Raw genomic sequence first — 24,510 nt, forward strand, 5'->3', positions numbered from 1 at the left:
CGCAGAGCACTGAAAAGCAATCAGATAATCATTTTTAGTCATTATTGATTTGAACCAAATTCAAATGAATGACTTATCCCCCAATCCTGAGAACTATGTGCTTCACTTAAACGAACTACTCCATTCACATCAGTGGTACCATGTATGTAAGTAAAATTAAGCACATGCATAAATATTTGCAGATAAAGTTGAAAATCTCCATATTAACTAGCATGTTTGCCATCTATTACTCTGTAAATTGCATCCTTCCCCACCCTTTGTGTCTCGTCTCTTTAGGCCCTGGTCCTGAAAACACTTATGCACATGCTCAATTTTATGAATAAGAACAGTTCCAGGTATGCAAATCTAAATACTGGTGTAAAACCACTCACAAAAGTGAACTCACAACACGCTAAACATGAAGTAGACACAATCCAGTATACTATCTTTGACCAGAGCTATGGACTTAATAAAAATCTTTCAAGGACTTGTCTAGATGGCATGGAAATGTGTGCTTCAGAGGTGTGATTTCTAAAGCACACTAATATATTGCATTCATTGGTTCACGTAGATCCTGCTGGTCCTTTAGGAACCTTTACGGTACACCAGCCGGGTCATCACAGACCAATTGATGCACAACATGTTATTGTGCTTTAGAAATCATACCACTATAGTATCCATTACCCCACTATGTAGGCAAGCCCTAAAACAGATGCTAGAAAGCAGCCACTTAGTTCCATGAATGCAACAAAAGTATGTTTCTGAGGGGTACACAGTTCAAGGTGCATTTCCTAGTTTGTAATATCAAATTTGACACATATACAGAATTTCATAAAAAACAGACTTAATTTAAAAATGCAACCTAAAAGAATAAAGAAGGATTTGTCTATATTGTGACAACTTCTCCATTTTCCTCCTATCTACAGCACAGCACATAAGGTCCTATCCTTAGATTTGCAAGTAACTTTGCTCATGCAACTAGTCTTATTAGCTTTGATGGGACTGCTCATGTAAGTAAAATCACTCCTGTGTCTAAATATTTGAAGGACTAGGCTTTTAATCTGCAGCTCCCAAACCTGATCATTGCTTTTGCTTGAGCTACAGGTAAAATTATCTGTTTGAGCTCTTAAAGTTGGGTTTTCTCCCCTACCTCTTCCTGTCTTGAAAGGAAAAGATAAAAGAAAAGAAACCTCATTATGCAGAAAGTACAGTACTTGTCACACAGCCAGTCTGAAACAATAGTGTTTGCTCTGCATGTATCTGATCAAGCTGTTATAACTCTTTAACTTTGTAGTTTAACAATTTCCGGGAAGGAGCTCAGGGTTCAGTCAAGAGATCACACTGAAAGAAAGACGTGTATAGTTACTGGAAGGATCAGGTAGCACCAGTTTGGTGGATGGAATCATTAAAGATTTAACAAGAGATGTCATATGCAAGCTGAAATATGGGTGACAAATGCCACTGTTTGATGCATTTGTGAAACAAATTTGTTTGAAAAGCTGAAACAAAATGGAGGAGCCTCTGGAAGAGAAAGACAGCACTTTCACCAACATTTCCTTGGCAGATGATTCAGGTAAGAAGCCAGTCATTTGATTATAGAACACAACAAATTTTAACGCTAAACAATAATATTAGGTAATACAAGTAGTCTGTGTGTGCGCATGCAGATCTCTCATTATTCATTATCTGCTAGAATGTTATTTTTAGAAAATGCCCTTGAGTAAACTTTTCTAGTTGTTTAATTGAATAAGCCTTGTGATTTTAACAAAAATTGATATTTTTCTGGGGAGTTGTGGAAGAAGTCTAAATCGTGTACGGTGACACATATTTCCAGCTGGAAATTGTGTAGCCTTCCACTATCTTAGTAGGAAAAAACAGTATGTTTGTTAGCTCAGTAGCTGTTACCGTTAAAAAAAAAATACCCATTGAATACAGATTAGCACCATAATCAATATACAGCAGATAAAGGTCACAAGAAGTGTCACAAATTAATTAGTAACTGGAATGACATAATCTATTCAAATCCCAACTGTTATGCATTTAATTGTTTTTAAAGAAACTGTAAGGGCACCTGCTTGTGGACCAAAAAATTATTTGGAAGGAGGAATAGGATATTTCTATTATGGGAAAAATTGAATGTGTTATACCATGCCTATGTAATAAAATTATTAAAGAGGACAAGCCAGATTCTCAGATGGCATAAATCAGCATGACCTCAGTGGAACAATGCTGATTTACATAGGCCAGAAATGTGGCTCATTGATTACTGTGAGCATGGCCCATTTCTTCCCATTCTATCATATGACTCTTTACTATAACATTTTATTTTGTGTAGTGTCTTTTGTTCATACTGTCTCCCATAATTCAGACTTTTAAAATCTGATTCTCTACCAGCATCATATAAGTGTGATGGAGCAGAGAATCAGACCCTTAAGTATCATTTTATTGCTTTAGAAAGCACGTATCACTATATAGCTAGGAGTTTATATGCAAAATTAAAACTATAATTTACATAAACTCATGGGTGGCGTGTATCAGAGGCTTGGAGAAGCTAAGTCTCCCCAAAATAAAACAGGCTGGCCTTGCAGGGGACAAATGCTGTACACGACACAGGTCACCTCCCTTTAGAAGTGTGCCAGTCTGCTGCCTTTGTGCCCTGTGCAGTAGCACCAGAAGCTCCCTAGAAGTGTGGGGGGGGCACTGGTGCCCAGGCTGTGGCCCCACACGTACTCCGCCCTGTCCCGCCTCTTCCTCCCAAGGCCCACGCTTACTCTGCTTCTTCCCACCCCTACTCCACTTCTTCCCAAGGTCCGTGTTTGGGTGGGCTACACAGAACGGAGGGGTTGGGGGGGGGCGTATTTGGGATTCATTGGCCACAATCCCCATGCAGTGCAAGCCCAACAAGCCAGTGGATTGTTTCCCCTGCTACAGCACTCGGGGGTGCTGGTGAGGGGAGGCAGGTTGCCCAGGAAAGGGGCAGGGAGAATGGCAGCCTTTGTTCTGTGCCCCAGGGCAGCACCCATTCAGCCCAGCACAGCTCTTAGATGGCTGGGATGGAGGGGCTGAATTCCTGGTCAGCTGGGGACCAGGTTGCTCTTCCCCAGGCCAGACTCTGCAGGGAAGTAAAGAGGGGTGGGCAGAAGGGGGATTCACAGAGTATCGGTTAAGTGGTTGTCTAGCATTCCCCAACTGCCCTACCCTTCCCCCCACACTATACCCCCTGCACAACTCACCTACACAATACCTGCCTACACAACCCACCTACACACACTATACCCTCCCACCTTTTTCCTGCCTTAAGGACAAATGACTGTGGGGCTGGAGGGGGGGAAGGAGCGGGCAGAGAGGAGTGAGCTACAACTGCACACTAAGCCCTAATTTGTGGGACCCAGGCTTTGGATTCAGTGTATCCAAGCCCGTGCTTGAGCATCCACACTGCACTATAAATCCAGGTTTACAACTCTTGGACCCAGGTCTCATCGCTGTGCTAATGTGTCCATACTGCACTACATAGACCTTCTGACTCGGCTCTGTGGCTTGAGCTGTATCCATACTGCAAAATGACAGGGCTTGGACTTGAGTTATAGTGGGACTTGGGCTCTGACTCACCCCCCTAACAGCGGTCTGGGACCCAGGTCCTGACTGCCTTCTGACCCTAGTCAGACTGATTTATGTGGGGGCAGAAGAGGGGCTCTGAGTCAGAGCCCCGGCTTAGTGTGCAGTGCAGGCATACCCACAGTGGGTCCATGATTTAGGGTAATCTGCATCTGCCCAACACCCACCTTCTCAGACTGGACTAGTATGTGGATTCTGGCCTTCCAAAGGAGGATCTCAAAATGCTTTAGAAATATTAATGAATTAAGCCTCACAACACATTTGTCAGCAAGGAAAATATTATCCCCACTTTACAGATGAGGAAAGGGAGTTCAGGCCTACTTTTTTTAAAGTGTCCACTGACATTGGGTGTCTGTGTCATTTTTCAGGTGCCCAACTTAAGACCCTCTTGGCCTCATTTTCAGAGAGGCAAAGCACATACATTTAGTTGAAGTCCATTGGTGCTACAGCACCCGGGATCTGATTTTCAGAGGTGCTGAGCTCTGACAGCTCATTAATCTGAACTAGATGTAGTTGCTCAGTACCTCTTCAAATCACATCCTAAGCATCTCGAAAGTTATGCACTAGATACTTGACCTATGTGACTTGTCCAAAATCACACAGGAAGTCTGTGGTCACATCAAGAACAGAGGCCAGTCCTGTTCTTCAATACCAAGACCACCAAGTCCCCTGAGTGGGTAACACAAACAAAGCTGCTGCCACCATCTATAATATTGATAACTAACATGTCATTTGTCAGTAATTAAAAAACCGTCAAATATAAACACCCAAACCCGGAATTAAACATGCTAAACTAAATAAGTATGCTTTGCCTTGAAAGCTGAAGTGCGCTACATTGGGGTTCTGGTGGCCCATGGAGAGGTGTGAATTCCAGAGTTGGGGTCCCTTAATGTGACAGGTCTGCCATTGACCCCAGAAATTTTGGTTCCAGCAGGAGTCAACAGCAAGAGCAATAATTAATAATAGCACAGGAGAGAGAAATTAAGAGGTACTGAATAGGCAAGACAGAAAAGTGATGTTTTCAGATAAGATTTGAAATCACAGGGGAACAGGGACACAGGCATGCTGTTCTAGAAACAGTCATATGATTCAGACCAGTGATCCATCTAGTCCAGTGTTCTGTCTCTGCCAGTGGCCAGAACCAAATGCTTGAGAACAAGATGCAAGAAACCACCTAACCCCTAGTAGTTAGATACTGGTTTAAACCCTGAAGCATAAAGTTTAATATCACTTCCAAAATGTATGTTAGCATTAACTATTATAACTCTGGACGGCAGGAACTGAGGAAGAGAAGGCTTTTGTGGCTATAGTGGTAAGACTGGTGAGAAACAGAGATGAGGCCAATTACAGATGAATGGGGAAAGAAGGAAGGGAATAAGAGTGAGACAGCAAAAGTTCCAAGAAATGAATTACAGCCAGTGCAAGGAAGGAGCAAAACCAAAGTGCAATTTGAAACCGGACCCTGAAATGAATGATAAGCAAGTGGACTTTGCTTGAGCATAAGCTGATGTGATTGCAGAAGCAAACGCTCCAGTTATTAAGTTTAAAGTCTGATCACAGAAAGACACTCATCTTAATGAACTGTAGCAAATATTTTTGCACAATCCTATCAGAAATAGACAAAAATAAAGAACTTTAATACTGAAGAAGACAAATATAGCCTACAAGAGAAATATTGTGCTAAATGTGTGTGCTACCTCATAACATATCAGACCAATAAACATATAAACTGCAAAAACAACGAGCAGTCCATGGGTTTTTTACCCACGAAAGCTTATGCCCAAATAAATCCGTTAGTCTTTAAGGTGCCACCGGACTCCTTGTTGTTTTTGTGGATGCAGACTAACACGGCTACCCCTCTGACACTTCTAAAAACTGCAAGTTTACATGTCAAAGTTTCTTTAGTATAAACATAGCAAAAAGTCAGGGAAAATTGTGGCTAAGCAACAGGGTTACTGATTCTGATTGACTGAAAGCCATGAATATTTAATTGCTATTTCATAACAGCAGCATTTCTCCATTTTGGTGTTAAAACCCAGATTTTTTTAATCTCATTTTTAATTTGAATCAGACAACCAACACAAAATGGTAGCAAAAAGATAAGCTTCAGGGGCAGTATAGTAGCAGCACAGACATCTAGGTGTGTTCAGAAGCAATAATTAATATTTATGAAGCGGTAAAAGTACTTCCACCTTTGGGTAAAGAAGTAAAGGGATACCTTTTCTTTTACATACTAACAACACTTTACAAATTTCTCAAAGATGTTTACAGACCCAACTGATTGTGTAAAGTAAATAAAGACAAAATTTCAACTAAATGGTGAGACCAGCACTTATTGTTAATTGTAGAAGCTAGCATACTGCCATTCTGTACACTGTGTTAAAGGCAACATGAGCTGGAACAAACATTGGATTTGTGCTTGTTTACTTCTTTAAAATGTATAAAGAAGGCCCAAAGTTTTTTCTGCTTTGTGGGTTGGTGTTTTATATACACACGTACATACAAGAAAAACAGGGTAAACAAGAGCTGAATTTCTAATGGAAAAAAAATTGGACATGAAAAGCAAAACCCTTCTCCATAGACCTTTCAGGCCTTCGTTATGCTGTACTTCACAAAGAAGCAAAAAGCATAAACCTACTTCCCCCTTACTGTAAGGTCACCATTAAAGCTTTGGTGAGCTATGACTCATTGAAAGGTGTTCTCACAAAACATAGCAGCACAAGGGCTACATTAGCAAAATGCCAAGACCATGCCATGTACTTTATGTTTGTCATCCATAGCCTGAAGCTTGGGGGAGAATCAGTAGGACAAAATTTTTAAAAACTGGATGTCAATTTGTGCATTGGGAAAAATGCACGTGCAACTCTTCTGGGTGAACAAAATGGATTATTCTGTATACAAATAGGTTCTTGGCAAACAGTTTGAACATGCAATTGCCATATCGGTGTATACAAATGAGGGTGCATGCATGCACACATTTTCTCACATGCAGGTGGAACTCCCATTTTTTGAAAAAAATCTTATTTAAATGGTTTCTTCATCATCGTCATCATGTTCCTATTACACCTCTGGCGTTTAGGGCAGTGACAAAGCTCCCCTACTCCTGTCTGTTTCTGGCAAGTCTTTCAATGGTTCCGCAGCTGTGCCCCAGGTTTTTCAGCTCGGCTTCCACAGCTCTTCGCTCTTTTGGTTGGCCTCATTTTCGCTTGCCTTCAGGTGTCCATCTTATTGCTACTCTGGTGATGGAATCAGTTTCCATCCAAAGCACATGACCGATCCATCTCTAACGCCTCCTAGATTGCAATGATGGTGCTCAGATCCTCTTGGCTGCACTGTGCCAATAGATCTTGGTTTGAGATTGTTCTGGGCCAAAAGATACGAAGGATTTTTCTGAGGCCGGTTGTATGGAATGAAGACAGTTTGGACATGTCATACTTTCTCATTCCCCAGCATTCTGCACTATAAAGTAGTGTTGAAAGTACGCAGCTCTGCTAAATCTTGAGTTTGGTTTTGGTGTTGTATTTTGAGGATTTCCAGACTGCATTTAGGCTGCTGAAGGTGTTCCTGGCTTTACTGATTTTGTTCTGGATGCCCTGGCTTGTTCCTCCATCCTGGCTGATGGTGCTGCCCAAGTATGTGAAGGTTTCTACATTGGTGAAACATTTCATACATTTCAACATAATTTTCTATCCGTACTTGCGATGGTGAGGCAATATTAAAGGTCATGATATCTGTCTTATTGCGGTTGATTTTCAGTCCAATTTGCTGGCTGAATACGTTGAGTCGAGTTGTTTTTTCTTGTATATGGTGTTGGGTATGTGATAGAAGAGCAACATCATCTGTGAAGTCCAGGTCTTCAAGGGATGAGAAGAATGTCCATTTAATGCTTAAATTAAATGGTTTACTTAGTGTTAAAGAGAGGAAATATAAGCAGACTATAAGCTCATTGGGTCAGGAACTGTTTCCTATTCTGTGTTTCTACAATGCCACCCACAATGGGGCCCTGATTTCAATTTGGGCCTATAGGTGCTACCGGCATACAAAGAATATAGAATAATATGAGACAGTTCATTACAATAACCTGAGACACAGAACTCATTCATTCAAACAATAGCTTGATTTTGTTTGGCAAATAAAACTGCCATTATGAAACTATTATGGATAATATTAATCAACACTCTTTCTGTTTTTGGTATAGGTCTATTTTCTTTAGCTAAGACTGTCAAGTTGTATGAAGGTGCCATGTGTTACTTACAGCATTCCTTACAGCTAGTGGCAAAATGAAATAATAATTGTATCGCATTCTGGCAAAAGCAGCATTACTTGAAAATCTTCTCAAAGGCCATCTGTCATCTCTGCAGATAAAGAAAAGACTTGACATTATAGACCTGTAGTACTTAGCACTGCTAGTAAAAAGTATCAAGCAGTTTGTATTCCTTTTCATTTTCCCACCCGTAACAATATTGGTTAAACAAGGAAAAACTGAAGTCTAAAAAGTGATGTGCCATACTCATTTTAGAAAATGTACAACAGATCCTATTGTCGATGAAAAGGGAGCATACATTTCTGTTCTAATGGGGAACAGTGAAGCCTGTGTTGTCAGTCAGTGGAAGCAGACTCCTCCTGTACCTGTAACATTGTCAAGAGAAGTGAATGGTCTATTGGTGTATCCTATGCATCACAGAAAAAACCATGATGCAGACACAAGTTTTAGAAATAAAACACCCGAAAGTGTTCACCACCAGTAGGAAGTGACAAGCTATATTACTGTTTGTCTGTTGTGTCAGGAGCCAAAACATGCTGAGATTCTGTCTCTCTTTGTAGTCATAATATAATTGTACATATTTATGCACTCAAATAATCTTGACTATTAATGATGCCTTATATACTGAAAGATCATTGCTATTATATGGAAAATACTCTTTTCAGTGAAGCTGAATAAATTAATTCCTTTTGCAAGCAATGTCAGCTAGTTTTAGGAAATCTTAATTGGAACTTGGGATACATGTAAGTATAGATAATTACTTTTGTACAGTGAAACTTGCTGTTCCTGTAGTTGAAGATAATATGGGCTACAGTACCATGAATACCTCTCCTGGTCTGGCAAAATGCCTTAGATAATATTATAAAGAAAATTAATAAGAAATGGATTAGTGATGGTTCTTAGTTACATGTAAATCAGTTGTGACTTCAGGGTCACTGATGTCTTGCTAAAAATTATACGGTCTCTCTCTCTCGCTCTCTGTGTAAATCTTCAGTCAGAAAATCCAGTTAGCTGAAGTAAATGATCTAGTGTGCAATGTAAAAACAGCTTTAATAAACAAAGACGCTGAATAGTGGAACATTACTTAGGGCAGTGTTTAAGTATTTCCAGTAATAAAAAGAATCCTCTTATTTCTTCTTTAAACAGCGCTGAATAGATATTAGTATCTTGGTGTGCTGCTTTAAAAGACAGAACAATCAATTTTCAGCATATGTGATTAGTAATAAAATGTTTTCTTCAAGACAAAGGGCACTGAATTTCAGAAACAAAAATAAACTAGCAAAATTCTATGAACATAGTTTATGCCTAATCTCTCAACCTTCTAGTGAATGTTTCAGACAGTCTCTACTACTCAAAAACAAATAACCAAAATCAAGGATGACTAATTTGCACTTACTCATATGCAAATAAATATCTGCCCTTTTGATTTTGTTCTTCTCAGTGAGAGAGGAGCCAGGTGGCAGCTAGGGTGACCAGATGTCCCTATTTTATAGGGAAAATCCCGATATTTGGGGCTTTGTCTTATATAGGTGCTTATTACCCCACACCCCCTGTCCCAATTTTTCACCCTTGCTATCTGGTCACCCTAGTGGCAGCAGATCTGCTTCTAGGTTCTCATCAAAGGGTAGTTAATCTTCAGAAAGGCAAATCTGATTGGATGTAGAGATGGGTATTTGACATCATACATGTTACTCCTGGGGGAATTCTGCACCACTATACACAGGCAAAATTCATGTCCCTCACAGAATATTTTTTTCTCCGCAGAAAATACATTCTGCCGGAGAGACACTGCAGTTACACCTTTTACCCACGAGGGGCTGCAGTGGTGCCAGAACAGAAGTAGCTGCTTCCGCTCAGGAGCAGCCAGCTGCAGAGAGGGGAGAAGGAGGAGGAGAAGCTGTGTTACTCATAGTGCCCTGCCTGTGGGGCCAGGTGAGGAGGCATGGGATATAGGGGGGATGGACAGCATGGGACACATGGCGCTTCTGGGGGTGTGTTTCACAGACTGGGGTTCAGAAGGGCTAGCAGGGAACAGACTGAGATGGGGGCTGAATGAAAGTGGGGGTGCATGGACACATGGGAACCGGGGGGTGGATGAGTGAGGGTGCAAGGACACATGGGGATGGAGGACTGGGTCCATGAGTGGGGGTGAAGGGACACATGGGGATTGGAGGGGTGCAGGGTCATATGGGGACAGGCGCAGATGTTCCTGATGGAATGAGAGAGGCTAGGGGTCAGCCAGGGTCTGCATGGGGGAGGCTCACCAACTCCCTAACAATCCCCCACCCCCCCCCAAAAAACTGTTCCATACTTCTCTCACCCACACCCGACAACCCTCCAGGTTCACTCCCAGGCTTCTTCCAGCAATCACTTCCCTCTCCCTCAGCTCGTCTGCTACCCCTGACTCCCCCAAGCCTTTGCACTGCGTCTGAGGGGTGTGGGAAATAAGTTTCTGTGTTGTAGTTTAAATCAATTATTACTCAAAGTTCTGTATGAATATGCCTCGTAAGGAATCTATTTGTCAAAAAACATTTCTTGAATCTTTTTTGTCGTCTGTATTGTTACAGACATACTTGCTGACAGGTATTTTAAAATAAATTACCTAAATAATTGAAACTGTCATGATTATATTGTGTTATTTTGACAATTAAAATATGCAGAATTTTGGAGAATTTTAAAATATTGTGCACAGAATTTTTAATTTTTTTGGCACAGAATTCCCGCAGGAGTAACATGCATGTGATATCAGACTCCCTTTACCCATCAGAATCAGTGCAACTAATCATGAGAAAAAATAACAACCAGACTATTTTGTCTGATATTCTCCAAAGGGAACACTTATGTACTGATTATGACGGTATTTCTTTTATAAAGGGATCAGCACTGTTGCTTTTTCTGGCAAATTTATCAACGTAGGTGATCACTATCACCTTCAGTGTACTCCTAGAAAGTATCCAGACAAGATCTTTGTGCTAACACTTTTGAAAAGTAAGAAGTGACAAATTTTATGTAAAGAGGTTAGCAAAACACTGTGAAGTCAGGAGAGTTACACAACGGATATATTTGGTCTACTTCAGTCAAAAGGGACACAGTCAGTTAAGATTCCAAAAAGCAAGCAAAATGTACCTTCCCCTAAAAAGCATTAAGCAAGGTAAACGATTGTTATTTAGTAAAATATAGCACCATATGCATGCTAGGTACTCTACAGACAAAGTCCCTGCCCCAGAGAGCTTCCAACCCAAGGAGCCCCACTGACTTCACTTTGATTCTGCCTGCACAGTTCGCAATGCATTACTGGGGTCTAAGTGGACACAACCTATAAATGAGATCTGGGGGAAGGATGTAAAGAAAAGAAAAAAAAAACAAGTGACAGAGCAGCTGTGTCTAGCAGATATGTTGGTTTCACTTTTTTTAAAATGTACTTTTTCAATTTATCATCTATTTATGTAACACTTTGCTGAGGAGTAGGATTTGCAGGCATCCAAACAAACTGTATCCCTTTAAAATCCTCAAGATTTTTTTTTTAATTTCTGAACTTGTCATAGACTATGAAAATTTAAAAAGAAAACAAACTTACCTCAGTCTTTGTTGTGCTGAAAGTGTTGAAAACATAGTCCATCTTCCAGTTCAGCTTCCTCCAACATAGCTAGCTCACTGCCATTTCACTTTCTTGAAAATATCTTTCATAGTGTTGCTATAGCTGTCTTGGTCCCAGGATACGAGAGAGACAATTTGGGTGGGGTAATATCTTTTACTTGACCAAATGCTGTTGGTGGAAAGGACAAGCTTGCATGCGGTACAGAGCTCTTCCTCAAGTCATTCCCTTGTCAGCCTTTGGGGGACCATCAGTATTCAGGATGGCAGGCAGACACAGATGATCCCCCAAGGTCTCACAAGGCAAGGACTGTGCCACTTACATGCTTGTCCTTTCCACCAATAGCAGTTAGTGCAATAAAATATTACCTCACCCACCTGGTCTCTCTAATATCTTTTACAGTACCTTCACTTTCCAGATCTTCACTCTGATGCATACAGTTGGTATTTGTTTAACAGCTTGCCCCTTATTGGTTACATAGTTACACATATGTTCTTGGTTCAGGTCCCAAGCTCCTCCACTCTACCCTAGCATTTAAAGAACATCATCATAACTATTCTCTCTATGTATTCACCAAGGAAATATTTCTCTCCTCCATCCCACACATATCTCAAACAGATTACTTAAGTACAGAAGAGTCAACCATCCACCCTCTACTCTCCTGTCATGCTAACTTTGAAAACACTGAACAGAATCAGGAGCCTTTTGATGGGAAAAGTTGCCGAGTACTTAAGGGACTAGTCTAGGACTTCCCTGCTCTATTACAAACTTTCTATGTGATCCTGGGCAAGTCACTTAGTTTCTCTGTGCCTCAGTCCCCCATCTGTAAAAGTGGGATTGTAGAGGTGTTGTGAAGACAAAGACATTAAAGATAGTGATGCACTCAGATACTATAGTCATAGGGACCATATAAGTACCTACAAAACAAATGTGGTAGTATATGATTCAGACTACCAAGAGCTAATCTAGCTGATTGTGCTACAATAACACATGCAAGGAAACATTTGCCCAATTCCCTGTGCATCTTTAAATAACTTAATAACCTAAGAATGAATTCTCCATCATCTCATTTTCTGCATCAGCTGAGACCTAAAACTATACGATTTTATAAACAGAGAAATGTAAACCTCAGATAAGATAAAACAACACAAAGCACATTTGCCCTCCCAAATGATCAGAGTTATGTATCAAAAATAGACATTATGATAGGATCCTACCCCAAACTGAGCAAAGTAAAACAACCCCTGACAGCACCCCACACGACAAAATGGAAAACAAACGCAAGGCAGAATTTCCAGTGTTTTATCCAACATGATTTTATAATTCAGACAACTGACTGGTCCACAAAAGAACAAGCTAGAATAATGGTCTGAGGACATCTATTATTACAAGCAGTTACACTCAGTCATAGAAAGAGTCATAAACTAAGCAAGGACTCCATTGCAAGCCCACTCCACCTTAAAAAAAAACAACAAAAAACAAAAAAATCTCTAGGATTAATTTATGAACATTTTTACAAAATAATAACAGCATCTACATAGGCATTTTGGAGTCTTTCCCATTGTTCTCCTCCTCCTTGCATTTTTATAAATGTTATTAATGGTTATTAAACCACTAATTTACTTGGAATTTACTTGAGACTAGTTTGGAAACCTAGCAATTATACCACACCAGTGAACACTGTAATTTGTGCAAGCACCAGGTCTTTTGCACTTTAGAGGCCTGTGAAGTGCTGAATACCTTATCTTATACCTTCAGCTCCCATTCATTTAAGTAGGAACTGAGGGTGTTCAGCATGTTGCCCTGCTGAAATAGCATACTCAGGCCCAGGAGCAGAAGGGGGCAGTGTTTTAGTTAAATGAAACCCCATGACTGATAAAGGAGTGGCACTGCTAGGATCCAAAGCTCCCTGTCTTAAAATAGGGAATAATGGGAGGGAGAAACTACTACAGCTTTGAAGAGAAGTCTCCTCAGGTAAAAAACACCTGTAACAATTTTTTTGTTTGTGGACAAAAACGGAGTGGTTTTTGCCTGGTAAACAAACTCCACATATGCACACATACATATGCAAAAGCCATCCATGCTCTTGAGTTTAGAAGGAATTTAATTAAAAACAGGAGAAATGGATTGTGCTGGTAGTTTTGTTGTAGCAGTACTACACTCGGTCTATGCCAGAGATCTAAGATGACTCTTGGTTGCCAGGCTGGCAGCATAACAAGGGCAGCATGCAAGATCATAGGGAGAGAGCTAGCTTCTGTCATTCTACTAGTTGCACTCGCTGGCCAATCAAGGAGTGCCACTGACAAGCTCCGAAGTCATAGCTACAGTACTGGGGGCTTGTTTGCAGGGATTAGCGAGGATTAGAGAGGTTTAAAAAAACCAAAAACCTTTTCTAAAAGCAAACAGCTTGCAGCAGCTCTAATTACAAAGGCATGACAGAGAGGGTGAGGATCAGCCATAAATCCTTTCATATCCTGAGAAACTTGTTCATTTTTATATAAACTGTTGCTTGTTAGGTAAAAAGAAGAGTGGTTTTTGTTTGTTTTTAAAATTAGCACAGTATTTAGGAGGCATCCATCAACATGGTACAGTACCATGGAATACTTTCCAAGGTGTAAATACAGCAGAAAACACACTTCCCCTGAAAAGGAGTGTATAGTCCAAGACATTCACCTACATTCCCATGTGGCACAAGTTATCTATCTACAACCAGGTACTTATGTGCTGTCCCATCCCCCTTGAAAAAAACATTCTGGTACATGAGATGGCTAAACTTGAGGTGTCAACAGATTATAAAACAGGAGAGTTCACTTAGTTGTATCCGACATCTGATTTTCTACACTGCATTTTCAGGATGAGACTTGAAAGTAGAAGCAAAACCAAACCAAACCAAACACCCTCCAAAACACGCCAGTGGCTTCTTTAGGTCCAAAATGATCTTAGTGGGAGCCGTGTATGTGCATTCAAGGACAGATTTTGGCTGAAACACGCTAAAAGCTATCAAAAGATTTCCAATCTAAAAATTCTAAATTGCTCAGGCACTTATACAGAATATCTTGCAGACCATACCACTGACATTAATGTCCACTCTTTGTGGCAGGGGCCATCTTTTTGTTCTGTGTTAGTACAGTGCTAGCATAACACGGTCCTGGTCCATGATTAGGGCTCCTAGCTACTACACTACTAAATGTAACAATAATAATATTGGACAAGTGTTTTTACATGGAAATCTGTAAGAAGTCTAGATGACAAAAGACATAATCACAAATTTGTGCCTCTGCAACATGTAGTATTTGTATTTTCCCTATTATATGGTTATGATACATTCTAGCAATATTTTTGTGGTCTCAGAATACTACATTATCAGGTTGTATTAATTTGAAATTATTAATAGAGAGAATATTGATAATTAATGGTTACATGCATTCAGCTACACTCTATTAACCTAACTTTAATAAAATGGCATTTCTGTACCATTAACACAACAAGTGATTGTGCAATCTACAGTCTAATCAGAAAAAAATATCTAAATGCAAATAAGAAGAACTTTCCTGAATTTATTTAAAAGAAAAGAGATTTGTGCCTAGCCTAACTAGACACTAGAGGTCTCTCTTACGCCATCATTGGTTCTCATTTCATTGGTAGAACTGAGAGGTGAACCTGATTTTGGGTGAAGGCTCAGACTGAAACATCACAATGCAGCATCACCATGTCACCATATACAATAATTACATAGGCTTTATAGAGCACTGTATACCATTGAAGCATTGTACAAACATTAACAAAAATAGTAATATCATTTGAGCTTCATAGCAGTCTCCCAATCAGTGCACTCTAACAAAATGCCCTCATCTCAGATCATATTGTACAGTGTAAGAGAAGGTGCACTCACCCAATTTTGGGTTGGTCCACTAACTGAACCAGTTCCCAACATAAATTAAAGAAGCATGATGGTTGATCTAATTTATGCTGACTACAGTTTTGAATGACTATTCTGGCAGCTGGGTCATAAGAGATCCCTAACCATGCCCCCTTGCCAATCCCTGTGTGGGAAGCTGGGAGAGCTGCAAGGTGATACAGTCTCTAGGTCACAGCAGTTCTCAACCAGGGGGCTGGAAACAGGATTCAGGAGGGCTGTCAAGCAGGACCAGCCTTGGACTTCCTGGGGCCCAAGGCTAAAGCTCTGGAGCCCCATGGGGGCTGACGCCCCAGAGCCCCACTGCCTGGGCTGAAGCCGAAGCTTGAGCAACTGAACTTTGCAGGGCCCTGGACAATTGCCCTGCTTGCTACCCCATAACACTGGCCCTGGCTATTATATGCATAAAAACAGTTGTTGTGACACAGATGGGCCATGGAGTTTTTATAGCATGTTGCGTGGGGGGGAGGGGAGGGAAGGGGGCTTGGAAAGAAAAAGGTTGAGAATCCCTGTGCTCTAGGTCACCTGAGGATTCCTATCTACCTGGAGGAATCCTTCAGTATTGTCTAAGCCAGCCTTAGGACAGTTTTCAGTCCAAAGGTGCCCTATCCAGATCAGAATCTGGAGCCTTGATTGGAACTCTCAGAGTAGCTGGCTTCTCATTTGCCTGATAAACACAGGTTATGAGTCTCATCTTGTGAACATTTACTCCTGGGTAGAGGACCCACTACGATGAATAGTCCCATTAAAGTAAATGAGACTACTCACAATATACTACTTCTGCACTTACAGAAACATAAAGATGTTAATAAAATCCAACAGATGTGCATAAAAAGCAATAGGAGAAGTTCAAATGGTTTGGGAATTAGTGACTGAGTCTGATAAGTATCCATATTTAGCCAGAGATGAAATCCCATAGATGCTGCACAAGTGTCCCTCAGTACCTGATGCAAAGGACTGTTGCACCTTGGAGATACACCTTGTGATTACTGGCACATATCAGAAACACTTCTAGAGGGTGGAGTGTTACTTAGCCTTTATCCCCATTCAGAGCTAATTTGCATGTGCCTTTTACCAAGGCAGCCAGGGGAACATTTTGCATATGTAGTACTGCCAACTTCAAGAGATCAAAAATAATGGGTTGACCCCCACCACACCCCCAATAATGAAATTGGCCCATAAAATCATGATTTTTAAAAAAAATTCCAAGTAATATTTTTAGCATTTTTACTTTGTAACCTCTCTATTCCTCCACCAATATGTGTGTGTGATAATTTCAGACTGAAAAGTCAATCTTTAATGAACTAAAAAAAACACACAGCTGTCCCTGCCTGCTCAGATGAAGACTCTAGTACTTACCCTCTCCTTGCCCCTAAGATAGGGGAACTGCCATCCATTTCCTATTGGTCTTGACCCAGCAGCAACATTTTGGTCACAACCAATTTCCAAGAGTTGGCACCACCACCTTCCCCCTGATGCTCAGAGGGCACTCCCCTTCCCCACCCCCAGGCTGGGGAAGCTGCCAGCTGATCCCCTCCATGTCCTACCCCACTCACTATCCTCTACACCTCCTCAGCTCCCTACTGCATCCCCCCCTCAAACCACTAAATCTGCCTTCCTGTCCCTGCTCCTCCCCACAGTCCGTGTGTCTGTGCAGCCCCTGAACTACACTGGCAGCCGTTTTGCCTGTGGGCTGGCTTCAGCCCCTTGACACCCGTGGGCGATGATAACGACTTCAGCAAGGGCCGCTGGCTGCCCCACGCGGATGGGCTGCCGGGACAGGGCAGCCCCCGTGCTGGTTCCAGCCCCGGGGACAGTCACAGGAGACAAGGGGAAAATTCATGACTTGGCGCCTTTCCTCCTATTTTCAGGAGACAGGTTAAAAAACACCCCAAGCGGGCAGCGTTGGGACACGGCTCAGGCCTGCTGTGCGGCTGCCAGGGCAACGCCACCCCCCGCGAGCACAACTGCTGCAGGAACAGCCCCGCCCAAGGCCGCAGCGAGTCTCTGAGCTAGGACTCGCGTCTACCCCGCCCTCTTTCCCAAGCCTCCTTTTGGTCTCGCAGGCTCCTCCCCCGATGGGACAGCTTATCCAATCAAGCAAAGCGCCAGAGTGACGTTAGGACAGATGTTAGCTCCCTTTGCTTATTTGCTGTCCCTGTGGAACGCCCCGCCCTCTGGAGCGGTCTGATCTCTCCCGCCCCGCCTCCTCGAGGGTCTCTGTTCCGTTTGTTGGGTGAGCGAGGCGCGGTGCGTGCGCACCGGCCCTGGGCAAGACGGCTGCGCAGGCGCGCTGGGGAGAGGAGGCGGAGCGGCGGTGAGTTGGTTCTGGGCGCCGGGGACCGCAGCCTGTCTAGCAGCGGCGCGACTCCGGGGTGAGTGGGGCGGGGTCGCCCCGCTTCGGGGCTCCTAGCTGAGCGCACCGGGCCAGCGCCGCCTAAGCGAGATTCGGCTCGGCTGAGCCCGGCCGGCGGCGGGGGCAGCGGCGTTGGTCGCTGCGGCGGGGCGGGGCCGAGGCTACGGTAGGCCGGGCCGGCGGAGCTGTTCCGCTCGGTGCCCGGCCGCTGCTCCGCCCGTCCCGCCGGCTGCGCTGGGGGAGAGAGCCTTTCCTGGCGCTCCGCCCTGTGCAGCGCGGGCTGTCCGCATAGCGAACCCGTCTGGAAGAGCCCATGCCCTGGCTGAAGGCAGGACACAGCAGCCCCCAGTACAGCACTGAGCCGGTCCGTACAGGGGAGAGGCGCCCAGTGCCTGTCCTGTGAACTGACCCAGGCCTGGATGACTGCAGCTGTAGTGCTAGTCACTTACTCCCTGTGTGCCCTGACAGACTAATTACCTGGAGTGCAGACTGGGGGCAGGGCTACACTTGCAGATGTAGAGCACTTTGAGTTAAACCCGCCTTGGTAGAGCGCAGTAGGGAAAGCGCTGCAGTCTGTCCACACTGACAGATACAAGCGCATTGGCGTGGCCATGTCAGAAGCTCTTGCGTTGGCCACAGAGAGCAGTGCATTGTGGTAGCTATCCTAGCATTCAAGTGGCTGCAGCGTGCTTTTCAAATGGGGGAAGTGGAGTGTGACAGAGTGTTGTGCGTATGTGGGGGAGAGAGCATGTCAGCATGCTGTCTTGTAAGTTCAGACAGCAGCAGACCCTCTTCCTCCACCTCTCTCTTTCACACACATTCCACACTAATGGTTGCTTTGTCTCAGAGCAGATAAGCATGCTGCCTGTCAGAAATGGAGCTTTCAAAGGGCATATCCACATTCCTACAGTGAGTTCAAAACAATGACAAGAGGGGCCACTTGACTTGGGATTATGGGATGTTTCTGGAGCTTGATCAGAATGCCGTAATGCAACACCTCGTTCACACTGACGCCCAGGCATTTCAGCCAAGGTGCAACAAGTGTTAATCTTCTTGCCAAGGTGGAGTACCAGGAGCGCTCTAACCATGGAGTCAGAGCGCACTATGTGCCTTCCAGTGTGGATGGGTAGTGAGCTAGGGCGTCCGGGGCTGCTTTAATGTGCTCTAACTTGCAAGTGTAGCCAAGCCCTAGGACTGGGACTAGGAATCGGTTTGAAAGCCTCTCGCTGTTCTGTTTGGTCTGTGTGTGAATGGGGGTTGAGCAATACTTGACTCACCACCATAGCCCCTGTAAAATTCACCTCTAAAGATTATTACTGCTACGTTATAGCAGCGGCTGGTTCTTCTTTTGACGTTATTTTTTTTCTCTTTAAGCAGAACTCCTCCCAGAAGACCTGAATCCAGGAGTGGAAAGTTCCCCTTCCACAATGATGAATGCTGACATGGATGGTAGAAGGCCTTTATTCTTCTTAACTAATATTCTTTAGTGTAATAGCAAATTCTGCCACAAAGACTGCACTAAAGTTTATGTGGTTTATTGCAGCTGTTGAGGCTGAAAATCAGGTGGAACTGGAAGAAAAGACACGGCTTATTAATCAAGTTTTGGAACTGCAGCACACGCTCGAAGGTTAGCAGTTTGCCATCCTAGAATGTTGCAAATGTTGAGCAGCATGCACGTATTTGTAGGGAGACTCCCTGTATTCTATGTTAACACTTAATCCACTGATCAAAAGGGCAATCTAAAGTACTGCTATCCATGGCCTTTATCCAAGGGAATGTTTACCGCAAAATGCAGAGTAAGATACATAAATGTGATGGACAACTACTTCATTGACACCAAACAACATATTTTTCTATGATGTAGTGTCCAGGGCCTTTGATATGCTCCCAAATCACTCAAAAGTCAAAATGGACCTGCTTCAGTAACTTTTCTTTTCGTCATAGAGTAAGTATGGTTGTGGATGAGCTTATTAATGCTTGAAGTTCTGCAAATTTCTATGGCTGCTTAGTCAACAGTAGATAAGCATGTTAGCACCTGAAAAATTAGGTGAATCACACAAAATAAATCTACAATTGAAATCTTAAACAGTCTAGAAACAGAAAAGTGAAGGATAATTAACAGAATGAGATGGTTGGGTAACAAGTTTGCCATATGATAAGACTGTCATGTTGCAAATAACTTCATTTAGAAAAAGACTGTTGGATGACTCTTATGCTACTGTGGTGTTTCATACCGCATTGTCTTGCAGTTTTACCCTATGTAAAAACTTGATTTGGGGTGTATCACATGGCTTAAGTGTGTTTAAAGACAATTTTTTTTTTAATAGATCTGTCAGCACGAGTAGATGCTGTTAAGGAAGAAAACCTGAAACTCAAATCAGAGAATCAAGTTCTTGGACAATATATAGAAAATCTCATGTCTGCATCTAGTGTTTTTCAGACAACTGACACAAAAAGCAAACGAAAGTAAGGGGTTGATTTCCAGATTACATCATTGTATTGCTGCTGCTTTTTCTGTTTTCATTGGCATAGGCTAAATGAGTTAAAATACCGTAGTTTTTGGCTTCTCTGGCTATTTGAAGATTAATGAAAATTATGGATAGTTAACTTTATCATAAACAACTGGAGCCATGAGTTTGTGTATTGTTAGCCTTTGAGCAATGTGCAAATGTAATGTAGAGACTTTATAACTAGACTTGTATATTTGTTTCAAAGATCAATAACGGCATGTCTTGTCAAAACTGGATTCAGTTTGTCAGGTTAAGCAAACATTGGACTGTCAACTACTTTGAAGATTTTAGGATAGTGTCTTGTAGCAGAATAGTACGATGTGTAAAATGGTGTTAATCTTATTTTAAATGAACACTTACTTACTTTGCACCACCTTTTCTTCAGCTCAAAAAATAATTCTCGGTATCTGTCTAGAACACCGTCATTACCCCTTCACAGATGAAAAACACATTTTAAAAAATAAATATTTTGAACAGGTTATGGATTTTCATGAACTAGCGGGGATGTGACTGTTCTCTGTAGGGTTTGAATGGCTTGCTTGTTCTTGACAAACTGAAGATAAACCCAGTTTGTAAAAGATCTTGTGGGGACTACTGAATTACGGGGATGTTAAACTATTTACAAGGTGTATGATATCTTTCACACTTCAAACCAGTTTCTTTTCCCTAATTGCCAGCAGTTTTTCTGTTCGCTAATGTCATTCAGGGAGGTGGTGTTATGCTGTCTCAAGAACTACTCAGCTTAGCATATCTGCTTTTGTAGTGGGGGCTTTGCCAGCATAGCTATATTGTTTTTTCACACCCCAATGGACATGTCTATATTGACAAATCTTTGTAGTGTAGACTTGGCCCTAGCCTCTATGTGCTACTGGAGCAGTGTGCAGGTGCCGGAAGCTAGCCTACTGTTTCAAACATCATTTGGTGCCTGATCAGTCTCCTTGTACTGATTTCTATTGCCATAGGTGGTAACTTCCAGTTCTTGCACTAATACACTTCTGTGCTATCAGGAAGGGGCAGAAATGGGTAGTGCTGGGATGGGATATTCTGGCTACATTAGTAGTTGAAATGCTGTTTCAGCACAGGTTCAAGGGGACTGATTTATGTGACCCTCAGCAACAGTTCAGTTTCCTAGTGTAGATGTGTTAAATGGTCTGCTGTTACTGGGGTTGGGCTGTAGTAAAGGTCAGCAAAGTCTTTACAAATATTTCTAGTGTACTTCAGTATTAATAGTGAAAAAGCAAAAGGTATCAGTATTGAAACTTACAGATATCTCCCAAATGTCTTTATCAAGCTAGTTGATTTGCTGTGGTTTTATGAATGTTAATGGAATTGCTTTTCAATAATGGAAATCACTTTTCCCATGTTTAAGAGGTAAAGTAAAATGTGTTATTGTCAAGGCTGCATTTCATCACTACTGTGATGGATTCTGTAAAATAAAAACAAACATGAAAATTATGTTTGGGTGAGTGGATGTAACTGTAAAGAGTTAAACCAATGTCAGACTAAGCTTCCTTGGCAGCTAAAAGAGCTAGAGTTCAGCAACACCAGAGTGGTGAGACACAAGACCACATCCATGAAAGATTGAGACTGTTCAGGCAATGGGGCCTTGGTCCCTCCCCCAACTGTTTAAAAAAAAATTACACCTGCACAGTTGTAGATGGCTGCAGGTGGGATGCCCCAAGTGAAGCTTCTAAGTCCAATATTGAGTCAGGGCCCTGTTTGTAACAAGGTTAAATTTGTAGAGTGAATGGGACCTAACCTGGCTAGGGCTTTAACCCAACTGCCTGGCCAACATAGTGGCTAGGTCTTATAAACCCCTGACAGTAATTTTAAACTCCCTTGGGGTTTATCTGTCCCCTTCATGCTTACTAAACACCCTGTGTGTACTCAAGTACTGGTAGCAAATAGGATTAATCTTTTGGCTAATTACTTAGGCAAGTGGGTGTTTGGGTATAAAACAGTGCCCATGACGCTTGTCTTTGAAAAATATATACCTTTGCTCCTTTCTCCATAACTGTCCTATGACTTAAGGGATAGCACTACACCCCCTTTACATAATAGGAAAGATCTACCATTGTCACCTGGTGCACTAGTTAGAGTTGAGCCACTTTCCTAAAATCAAGGAGTAATCTTAATCATGTTTTGTATTAATGTAAGATTGGATAGTGGTATTTTAGCCATATGTACATAGAGTAGTCATTTCAACTGTAAACATTTTGCTTCCCACTGTTGTGGCCTTTTAACTTATGAACATTTTAAAATTGTGTTGTATTTCTGATTTTACATTTAATAAAAGCTTTTGACTTGTCTCAGTTGGTTTGTCTTAGAATGGACAGTATATAGGGTTGGAATGTTTTACAGATCTAAATGTGGGAGTTAAGGCTGTTCTAAACTAATGTGAAAAAGTTCTACATAGAAATATTACTTAAACAGTAGGCATTATTAGCATTTGCTAACCACACTGAGTATATAGTATTTTTCAGTAAGTTATCACCATATAGGGCCCTGACATTGGTTGTCTCTGGGTACTAAAATTAAATTTATGGATAGCTATCCAGTGAAACTAGTCAGAAATAGAAAATTCATATTCACTACTTTCCCTCAACTTTGTTTCTCAAAGTAATTAACCTGAATAAGCTGCAAGTGCACCAGAAGAAACCTTTCTCCTGTAAATACTTTACATGGCTGTATGATGTACACAAATTATTTTGTATTCTAAACACGACATAGTGGGTACAAAAAAGGCCCAGTCTATTCCATTAACTGCAGTGGGATCAGACCCAAAACATGTCAGATTGGTGTTTAACCATAAGTTATCATGGGCCCAATGATTTGGGCATCTAAAAACCACACTAATAGAGAACCTAATCAAAACTGAAGAGTGGACACCAAGAAAGCCCTTAAAAAATCCCTTAATAATTCAGAAACATTACACTTTTAAATAAAGTATATTTTTGGATGTTTGTGCACCCTGTCTAGATTCTTAAGCTACAGACTTGAACACTACATAAGTCAACTCAGGGCTAGCGTACACTAGAAGCGCTACAATGAGGCAGCTGTGCCACTGTAGTGCGTCTGGTGAAGACGCTCTGTGCCAACAGGAGAGCACTTTCTCGTCTAAGCAGTAGCTATGCTGCACTATCCACACCAGTGTTTAGGTTCCTGTAACTTATGTTGCTCAGGGGAGTGGCTTTTCCAGAGAAGCCTAACCCTGCTTTTACAACTTTGAAACAGCTACATCTCTCTCTTCCACATGGTTAATCTCTAGATCAGGCCTTGGAACACTGGTTACCTCAACAGGAATAAAAATTGAGGTAAGGGGGGTCTGAAGTCTCTGCACTGGAGGGGGGACCTTTTCCCTCCTCTCTGTAGCCTCCCTGTTGCCACGGAAAACCTGGCCTTCCCCAGTGATTCTGTCCTTGGACAGATATGGAAGCTGTGGGAATGGGGATCCCATGCTCAGGAAGAGGCTATTAAGACTTATCACCTCTTCTCTGGCTCCCAGTCTTAGTGAGGTAGGCTTACTTTCTCTCTGCTCAACCAGCTCAGCATGGATGAGACTTTCCCCTGTTGAGCCAGTTCAATATGGATCTTGGCTGCCCACAAGCTAGAAACTTCACCCCTACCTCAGACAAATGCCTCATGGACAAGGTGGTCAAGCAATGGGGATAGTTACTGTCCTCCTACTTCCCCTTGCTGTTTTCCATTTCTGTGGGTGGGGGATAATGGGAGAAAGAAGGTCAGGGAAGGAAGAGAAAAAGATGCTGCTCCATAAAACCTCAGAAATCCACAATAATGTTTTGAAGGAAGTAGTGTTTTAGAGGATGTGGTGGGGCGGTCACCCTGCCATGCCTCGAAGGGCTTAAAACAGTTTAAGAGAGGGCTGTAGCCAGAGGAAAGCTAGGCTGATTAGGGGGAAGTAGCCACAAGTGGCCCTATAAGAGGGCTGTTAGCCAGGACAGTGGCTAACAGACAGACTCTCTCTAGCTACATAAAGAGAGGAGGACCTGGTTGCCTGGGAAGCTGAGGAGGGTACCTAGAGCAGAGCAGTTCTGGGGAAGGGCAGAGGGAGCTGGGGAGCTTCAGCCTAGCAGAGCCCCAGACTGCAGGCTAAGGTAAAGGCCCATGAAAGGGTACTAAGGCTGCAGAGGAGCAGCCCAGACCTAGACAGAGGCAGCTGGTCTGACCCCCATTGCCGATGATGGGTGGTACAGACTGCAGTCTGCCCCAGGAAGCAGGGGCTAGATGATGACTGACAGTAGCCACTGAGGCAAG

The 24,510-nt window shown here is 42.4% G+C and overlaps 1 protein-coding gene across 4 annotated transcripts; it reads left to right on the forward strand.

The window, feature by feature from the left end:
- Positions 1-1,269: 1,269 nt before the first annotated feature.
- On the forward strand, positions 1,270-22,490 carry SCOC (short coiled-coil protein). 4 transcript variants are annotated; one of them, XM_074950891.1, is made up of 5 exons: positions 1,275-1,552; positions 9,623-9,790; positions 19,103-19,174; positions 19,269-19,352; positions 20,053-22,489. In XM_074950891.1, the coding sequence occupies exons 1-5, from the start codon at positions 1,489-1,491 to the stop codon at positions 20,193-20,195; spliced, it is 531 nt and encodes a 176-aa protein (XP_074806992.1). In that variant the 5' UTR covers positions 1,275-1,488; the 3' UTR covers positions 20,196-22,489. The 4 variants fall into 4 exon arrangements, with proteins under 4 accessions (XP_074806993.1, XP_074806992.1, XP_074806994.1 ...); XM_074950892.1 differs by lacking the exon at positions 9,623-9,790 and having other exon boundaries at positions 1,270-1,552; positions 20,053-22,490; XM_074950893.1 differs by lacking the exons at positions 1,275-1,552; positions 9,623-9,790 and adding an exon at positions 17,562-17,686.
- The last annotated feature ends 2,020 nt before the right edge of the window (positions 22,491-24,510 follow it).

The sequence above is a fragment of the Natator depressus genome, chromosome 4 (genome assembly GCF_965152275.1).
Source record: "Natator depressus isolate rNatDep1 chromosome 4, rNatDep2.hap1, whole genome shotgun sequence".
Classification (NCBI taxonomy): Eukaryota; Metazoa; Chordata; order Testudines; family Cheloniidae; genus Natator; species Natator depressus.

Excerpts from the sequence above, each read along its gene's own strand:
- SCOC (XM_074950891.1), top strand. The coding sequence starts at position 1,489 with ATGGAGGAGCCTCTGGAAGAGAAAGACAGCACTTTCACCAACATTTCC. Across the intron at positions 1,553-9,622 it reads TTCCTTGGCAGATGATTCAG|AAAATACATTCTGCCGGAGA; the intron begins GTAAGAAGCCAG and ends TTTTCTCCGCAG. Across the intron at positions 9,791-19,102 it reads TGCCCTGCCTGTGGGGCCAG|AACTCCTCCCAGAAGACCTG; the intron begins GTGAGGAGGCAT and ends CTCTTTAAGCAG.